An 8,538-nucleotide genomic window follows, 5' to 3' on the forward strand; every position below is an offset into this window, starting at 1 on the left:
TGCAAGGGAGCCTGACAGCAAAGCTGAGAGCTCTGCTTCACTGGGAGACCTCTGTGCCATAGCCAAGGCTGCCGCCTCAGCTTCCAACCTTGAATCAAGTTCGAGTAGAACACAGATGCTCTCCAAGCTTCAAACTTGGACTCTCACTCTTGAATACAGAACATACAATACAAAGAGCTTCTGAATTCCAGCGGCAGAGCAGACTAACACGCTTCATCCCTCCACCTTGCAACACACTGAGGTTCTGCTATTAAGATAAGAAGGATAAAGCAGCATTATCAGATTGTTGTGGGACTGAACCTGCTGCAGCAGGTGTCCACGGGGATGAGCTCTGTGTAACACAAACCCCTGGGGGCTGGGGAAGGCACAGACAGCAGACAGCCCAAGGTTTTGCAAGATGGGGAAGAAATGCATCATTGCCCTTCTCCTCTCACACCTCAGCAGTCGGCGTATCCCTTACAGCAGCAGCACTGGGATGGCCACATCTACACAGAGCTCCTCCTCTCATTACCCCCTGTAAGCATTCTTTGATAAAAAACACTAAAGTAAATGCTCAGGGACACAAGCCACAATATTACATGCAGCTGTGCCACCTTCACAAGAGGGCTCCTCATAGAATCACACAATGGCCTGGGTTGAAAAGGACCTCAAAGATCATTGAGTTCCAGCCTCCTGCTGTGTGCAGGTCACCAACCAGCAGCCCAGGCTGCCCAGAGCCACATCCAGGCTGGCTGTGAATGCCTGCAGGGATGGGGCATCCACAGCCTCCTTGGGCAACCTGTTCCAGTGCCTCACCACCCTCTGGGTGAAAAATCATCTCCAAAACCAGCGGCACCGCAGCAGGGGAATGATGGGAGAAGCTGTGAGATTTGTGCTGGCTGGAGGCAAAGCGTGAGGGCCGGGATCCTTCAGCCACCAGGCAGAACTGCGTTAGCGCATCCCTAGGGGCCCCTCATGGTCCCCCCCTCAGAGCCTCCGGGGCCCCTCACTGGGGCCAATCACGGCTCGGAGCGCAGCACAAGCCCCGCCCACTCCCATCACGCTCCACCTCTTGGGGGCGGGGCATAAATGACCCGCATTGCGCCTGCGCGGTTCCGGTAAGGCTATATAAGGGCGGCGGTAGAGCGACGGGGCGCTGTTCGCTTTCCGCCCGCCGTGAGCTGACAGCTCCGTGACGTCACTTCCGGCCGGCGGTGGCTGCAGCAGAAGGAAGGATGGAGGCGGTGGTGCGGCGCTGCCCGTTCCTGGCCCGCGTCTCGCAGGCCTTCCTGCAGAAGGCCGGGCCTTCCCTGCTCTTCTATGCCCAGCACTGCCCCAAAATGATGGAGGCGGTGCCGCCCGCCGCTGCTCGAGGCCTCGCCACTTCCGCCGTTCGCGGACAGCAAGCGGAGGAGACCCCTGCGGCCCGGCCGGGTGAGTACGGCCCTCTGTGCTGAGGGGCCCGGCGCTGTGTGAACAGGGGGAGGCTCCCGGAACAGCCGGCTTCTGAATGAGGGTTGCTTAATGCTTTAAAGCTCAGCGGTCATTGAGCCTGGATGCCGTCAGATGGGCGGCTCTGCTGCGGGTGCAGTTGGGCTTGAACCAAAACCGGAGGCTGCTGTGGGCAGCCCTATATCCCACCCTGAGGAAGCAGAGATGTTTAGTGCTGAGGGCTGAAAACAGCAGGTGTTCAGAGTAAGAATCTTCCTCTTAGGAGTAAATGAGGGGTTTTGACCTCAGAAGGGAACAGTGCTGTGTCTAGCATCTGAAATCAGGTGCTCCTTGGGTGTTATTGGAATTTCTTATGTAAATAGTATGTGAGTGCCTGGTTAAGTAACTCTCAATGACTTGTGCTATGTGAGTTGCTAGAGAAGTGTATAGAAAAGCTGAAGTAGCTATTAAAGCGATAAAGCTGAAGTGCTTTCCTTTTTCTCTGCCCTCCTCAGAGGCCAAAAATGCCAAAGAAGTGGCCCAGCAGAACACAGATGGGTCACAGCCTCCTGCTGGCCACCCACCTGCTGCTGCTGGCCAGAGCTCTGCCACAAAATGCCCGTTCCTGGCAGCTCAGATGAACCACAAGAGCAGCAATGTTTTCTGCAAAGCCAGCTTGGAACTGCAGGAGGATGTGAAGGAAATGCAGGTGGACAGGAAAGGTATGTACTGCGTGTGCTGTTGCATTGGTTCCTTCTGAGAGCTTTTGGTACTTGATATTCTTCTACTCCATGCCAAGTGTAGCAGTCATTGGATACTTTATGTGGGTAAGGTTATGGCAACCTGCAACAAAAAGTTGTTGGAGAATGCAGGTATTAATGGTGAGCCTGCAGTATTGTGCAATCATTGCTTTGGGTAATCATCATTCAGAAATCCTGTATGCCCTGGTTCTAAGTGTGTGAATTGGCCATTTTTTCACCCAAAGCAGGCTGCTGGGACAAGAAAGCTTTACCAGAGTGCTGTTATAGACAAGGGTGGTGTATACATAGAAGAAACAGGAGCAGGACACTGTGCAAACAGCAGCACAAATCTAAGCTGAAAAGCAAGTGACCAACAGGTCTTTCTTTTGTAGAACTAAAGGGTGTTGGCTGACTTGCAGTCCTGATGCAGAAATGCTGTCCTTCATGGAAGAAACTTTTCACCAGTATCAATAAAACCTTGCCATGCTCCTCAAAAAGGAAGCCTGTTTCCTCCTTTTTAGTGGCACTGTTTAAAATAAAAAACAAAACCAACCCATTCTGCTAGCTGAACAAAGTTCTGGAGGTGGAAAGGAAGCTGCCAGCTAGAACTCTGCCTTCAGTTAGAGTTAGCTATGCACCAGTTTGTTCAGATGAGTGCTGTAGCTGTGTAGGATGGGGCTCAGAGTCCCAATGATCCAAATTTGTTGTAAGGAAATTAATGTAGTGGTGTGATTGTGTTGTATGGGACAAAAAGGAAAACCTTTCTAGTCCAAATTACAATGGCTGAATTTGGCAGGAGCGTGTAAATCCAGCCATGTGCTTTGTGAAGAAAGAGGAGTTGGTTGAAAGTTTACCTCTCTAAATTTAAATTCAAACACCTCTATCTCAAACTGATTAGCTCACTGTAATTCACTATGATATCTGCAGGTAAAGACTTTGCCAAAATACCAACTAATTCCGTGGTGAGGAACACTGAGTCTGAGGGAGAAGAGCAGAGTGGCTTGCTCAAGAAGTTTAAGGACATTATGCTGAAGCAAAGACCTGAAAGTGTGTCTCATCTGCTGCAGGATAACTTGCCAAAATGTAAGACTGTCTGGCAATACCTTCTCAGGCCCCATCCCTTGTGATTACTTTTTTTTCTTGTGTGCGAAAGCCTTTGTTTCGTTTCAGCTGTATCCACCTTCCAGTACGATCAGTTCTTTGAGAAAAAGATAGATGAAAAGAAGAAAGATCACACCTACAGAGTGTTCAAAACGGTGAACCGAAAGGCACAGATCTTCCCCATGGCAGATGACTACTCTGATTCCCTGATCACCAAGAAGGAGGTGTCTGTGTGGTGCAGCAATGATTACCTGGGCATGAGTCGTCACCCCCGTGTGTGCGGAGCAGTTATGTGAGTAGGGCTGCATTCCTAAGAGCTGGATACAGTTTTAGGGTGCTCTCGGGAGCATCTGTAGGCAGACTGCTGAAGAATTGACTGCATTATACATGAGCTGCTTCTGATGTTATTCTTGGTATAATTAAGCATATTCTCCACTCTTCAGCTAGTGCTGGTAATTAATACTTGGCTCTATGGCTGCAAAATTGACCTGTCAGCCCCTGACCCCTTCCTTGGCTTTTCTTTTTTCCTCTGAAACACCAGCTGCTACCAGCTAGACTGGGTGGTTTGTTGCAACTCTTCCTAGTGACTGATTCCTTAGTTCACTGAACCCCTGAGTTGTGCAGGTTGTCCAAAGACCTTTAAAGCCAACAGCAGTTTTTTTGCAGCCATTTCCTTTGTAAGGTGATTAAAGGATCGCAGGTGAAGATATCTTAGTACATACTCATCTGTGTAACAGAGGAATGTTAGTGTCACTAACGTGTCTTTTTGGACCCTTTGTAGGGATACACTGAAACAACATGGTGCTGGAGCAGGAGGCACAAGAAATATTTCAGGAACAAGCAAATTTCATGTTGATTTGGAAAAAGAACTGGCTGATCTTCATGGAAAAGATGCAGCCTTGTTGTTCTCCTCTTGCTTTGTAGCTAATGATTCCACCCTCTTCACTCTTGCTAAAATGCTGCCAGGTGAGAATAAGCTGTATCTTGTATTTACTGCAAAGCACAGCCTTGTCCTAAGCAGCAGAGAGAATGCTTTCTGGGTGATAGTGGAGGTTCATTGTGCCCAGCCAGCAGAATATGCTCTGTCAAGTGCTGCATTCAAGTTACGTTCAGCTCCTGCAAATCATGGTACTGAGCCTGAGGCCCAGGAGCTTTTTACTGCAGAAAGGATTGGAGAAAAAGGGCAGGATCCTTCCCTCCTTTAAATGCAACTTGAGGATTAGGCAGGAGGAATTTGGTATCCTCCCACCTGTGGGTGTGAAGTTCTCTATCCCTTCTCTGTGGTCCAGGAGGGGTTTCCTTTAACTTCAGAAGTCCTTGCATAAGGTATTAAGGACTTAGGAAACACAGGAGGTTCTTCTTTAGTCTCAGGTTCATATCAGTTTAAACACCTGATAGGAACCTTACTTATTCTTGCTTCATGATCCACTCTTCTGATGGCTTCGAGAACATGCAGCCCTTACTGCTTGAGTGCTTATGGTGTATAAAATGCTGCTCAGCATTAGCTGATGCTTTCTGTACTCGATGTGTAACTGGGTTATTCCCTCAGGCTGTGAGATCTACTCTGATTCTGGAAACCATGCCTCCATGATCCAGGGGATTCGAAACAGCAGGGTGCCAAAGCACATCTTCCGCCATAATGATGTCAACCATCTTCGAGAACTGTTGAAGAAGTCTGACCCAGCTACCCCTAAAATTGTTGCATTTGAAACCGTGCACTCCATGGATGGTAAGGTGACAGAGGCTGCTCTCTCTTTAAGTGCAGCCAGTCCTGAGATCTGTATTTTGAGTCTGAAAGTACAAATTGCTCTAAGTGTTGGAAGTGTAATGTTTGAGTGCAGAGGATCCTGAACTGCATTTTGCTGTTTCGGTCTGTAGGTGCTGTCTGCCCTCTGGAAGAGCTGTGTGATGTGGCCCACGAGCATGGGGCAATCACTTTTGTGGATGAAGTGCATGCTGTGGGGCTGTATGGAGCTCGAGGTGGTGGGATAGGGGACCGAGATGGAGTCATGCACAAGATGGACATCATCTCTGGAACTCTCGGTATGCACAGCCTGGCAGTTTCACAGAAGCTTATATATTCTAAGGCAGGAAAGCTTCTGAGCAGCCAAATTAAGTGGGTTAACTCAAAATCTGTCTATTGGAATGAACTTGCTAAGGATTTACTGGGGGGGGGAGGGGAGGGTGTTTAGTATTTTTCAAAAAGCCCAAAGGATTTAAGTACGTCCCAGTTTGGAAAGCATTTGTTAAGCTACTTACTTTGTCTTAAATCTTTTAGGTTAGCATTCTTGCTTTAAACAAGCTAGTGGGGGAAAAAAAGAGTCCTGAGTCAATTCAGGTGAGAAAGCTAGCAGGGTAGCACTCTGTACATGGTTCTTTTATGTGAAATGGAGTGTTCCTAATCCAGAAACCTGAGATGGGGGGGTTACGTAAAAAGACTTGGCAAGAGCTGAAGCAACTGCTATTATCTGAGGAGAATGCAAGCTTGGCAGTGAGTTTAGTGCTGCAAATGGGATCGTTGTTTAAACAGCACCTGAAACATAAATAAAACTTAGTAGGGGAGTTAGTGGCTTGAACTCTTACAGCTTTGTTCCATTTTCATTAGGATGTGACCCTCAACACCCAGATTTGGTGTGGCTCTGCTTGGGTACCAGAGCATCCCCCTATTTGGGAAGCAAGCATTGATCACACAGAGTAACCACCAGTGCTCTTCAGGAGTGTAGGCTATTTCCAGCATCTCTGGAACAGATTTAAAGTAATCTGCTGAGAGACTTAGTGTTGATCTCCTCGGGTCACTACCAAAGGCTGTGCTTCTGAGGTCTTCCCCAAATCAGAAGCTGAGTGTTTGATGTGGTCTGGAACTTGTCCTTGCTGTGTAGGAGCTAAATAGGTGTTATCAGGGTTTAGAAACAAAGCTTCAATATCTCTTGACTACAGGCAAGATGAGAGGGAGGGCTTGAAATGGTTGCCTGCTGTGCACTTCCAACCATTCTGATGGGTGGAAGGAAGAAGCTTGGATTACTTAAACTCTTAATTTCTGACTTGTTTTTTAGGCAAGGCCTTTGGCTGTGTGGGAGGATACATCTCCAGTACAAGTGCTCTGATAGACACTGTCCGTTCCTATGCTGCTGGCTTCATTTTCACAACATCCCTGCCACCCATGCTCCTGGCTGGTGCCCTCGAGTCTGTCCGAACTCTGAAGAGTGCTGAGGGACAAGTATTGAGGCGCCAGCACCAACGCAACGTGAAGCTCATGAGGCAGATGCTGATGGATGCAGGGCTTCCTGTAGTGCACTGCCCAAGCCACATCATTCCAATAAGGGTGAGTGCTTCACATCTCTAACGGAGGGCCCTGGTGTCTGTGCTTATGATCAGATTATTTCCCAGTATTCATAAATACTCATGAGGTTCAAACTCCGTCCAGCTTTTATGCTGCGAGTCTGGCTTACCTCTCATGTCTGAAGAATAAAGGCTGTGATTAAATTGACTTCAGCCCACTATGAATGTTGTGGAGTAAACTGAGTGTGTGAAACTCAGTCTGAAAGTATAGGTGAGACACATGGTAGGAACAAGCCAGTAAAAAGAATTCAGGTATGAACAACTATCTGCTTAGGCTGCAGAAGGCTCTAGAGTGGAAACTTTGAGTTCCTGTGTCTGATGGATATTCTATCTAGTGGGTGGAAGGGAGGCTTGACATGTCAGCCTAACTTCATCAGCCAAACAACTTTTGCTACCTTGCGTGTTCTGGTTGATACTGAAACTTAAAGTTTGGAATTTCAGGTTGCAGATGCTGCTAAAAATACAGAGATCTGTGACAAGCTGATGAGCCAGCACAGTATTTATGTCCAAGCAATCAACTACCCCACGGTCCCTCGTGGAGAAGAGCTGCTACGTATTGCTCCTACACCTCACCACAGCCCTCAGATGATGAGTTATTTTCTTGGTGAGTGGATTCATGCTTTAGTATGACGAGAAGACTGGGCTGCTTATGCAGCCTTAAAGATAAGACTAGGAAATGATTAAATTTGAAGTGACATTGGCTGAGTAATGCTTGCTGCAGCTGTCATGTCCTGTGCTTGTGCACCTAGCGTGAGCACGAGCAGTGGAAGCCAACAGGCTGACCTAGAATACTGTGCTCTCCCAGTGCATTCCTACATCCAGTTCTGTCCCAGTCACTCCTGCTGGGGCTGCTTGTACTTTGTCCAAACAGCCTTTTAACAAGATAAGATTTAACTGCAGCCCTATTGCGTGGTTCCAGAGGTGAATTATGTCCTAAACAACTCTTGTATCTCTTCCTTTCCTGGGATAAGTGTTCTGTCGGTTCTCTTTTGCTGAAGTATCTGATGTTCTGAGATGTGATCGTGGTGCATTTCCTTGTTTGTGACAGAAAAGCTGCTGGCTACGTGGAAGGATGTTGGGCTGGAGCTGAAACCACACTCATCAGCTGAATGCAACTTCTGCAGAAGACCTCTACACTTTGAAGTGATGAGTGAGAGGGAAAGATCCTACTTCAGTGGCATGAGCAAACTAGTATCTGTCAGTGCATGAGAGTAACACTGTTAATCCTGTTCTTATCTAGTTCTCATATCCAATCAGTAGCATTTTTAAATTACTTAATAAGCATTTTAATCATAGTTATAGCACTAAGCTCTGAAAATAAATTTCTAGAGCCTCTGTTTGCTTGTATTTTTTTATTTCTTTTCTATTTGGCCTCCATAAGAAGTGTCAATGGTTAGAAGGGCATCCCATTGAATAAAAAGTGCTCTACACTACCTATCAGCTGGAGGACAGTCTTCTCAGTGAGTGTCAGCCAAAACAGCATCAGTAATTTCCTACTGCTTTAGAAGGCGTGGGTTTATTAGGGAAAGAGAAGATTTAGTGATACTGAGAGTTCCTCAGCAGTCTGGCTCTGTTCCCCTCTGCTTTCCCATGCCTTCATCCTTGTGCACTGTGAGCATCTCGCCCTGCTTACCCCTGGCTGGGTAGGAGATGGAAAGTTGCTCATGGTTGGCGAAGTCCTGCCAAGTCTGCATTCCTGAGTCTTAGAGCTCACCTTCAGTGGAAAAACTGCTTGTCAGTGACTGGTCCTTAATCATTCAGCTCTTGGACAGGTCTGACATTGCTGCTTTTGCAACCTTTGTAAAATTTGCATGGCAAATGGGCTAACAGGCCTGTTCAAAGCTGTCGTGCATAGAGGAGTGGGGGAAGTAATTCTGTGGGTGTATGTATGCATTGAGAAGGCAATGCTGGCAGGAAGGCCTGGACAAAGCAGTGCACTGCTTCCTTC

General features: G+C 47.5%; 1 protein-coding gene across 1 annotated transcript; it reads left to right on the plus strand.

Annotated features, from left to right (window-relative positions):
• Positions 1–1,131: 1,131 nt before the first annotated feature.
• Positions 1,132–7,927, plus strand: ALAS1 (5'-aminolevulinate synthase 1). The gene is made up of 10 exons (XM_052678773.1): positions 1,132–1,413; positions 1,926–2,132; positions 3,078–3,233; positions 3,321–3,543; positions 4,033–4,217; positions 4,801–4,980; positions 5,130–5,294; positions 6,305–6,573; positions 7,032–7,194; positions 7,639–7,927. The coding sequence occupies exons 1-10, from the start codon at positions 1,215–1,217 to the stop codon at positions 7,797–7,799; spliced, it is 1,908 nt and encodes a 635-aa protein (XP_052534733.1). The 5' UTR covers positions 1,132–1,214; the 3' UTR covers positions 7,800–7,927.
• Positions 7,928–8,538: the final 611 nt, after the last annotated feature.

Source organism: Tympanuchus pallidicinctus, unplaced genomic scaffold (genome assembly GCF_026119805.1).
Source record: "Tympanuchus pallidicinctus isolate F22 unplaced genomic scaffold, pur_lepc_1.0 scaffold17, whole genome shotgun sequence".
In the NCBI taxonomy this organism is placed as follows: domain Eukaryota; kingdom Metazoa; phylum Chordata; class Aves; order Galliformes; family Phasianidae; genus Tympanuchus; species Tympanuchus pallidicinctus.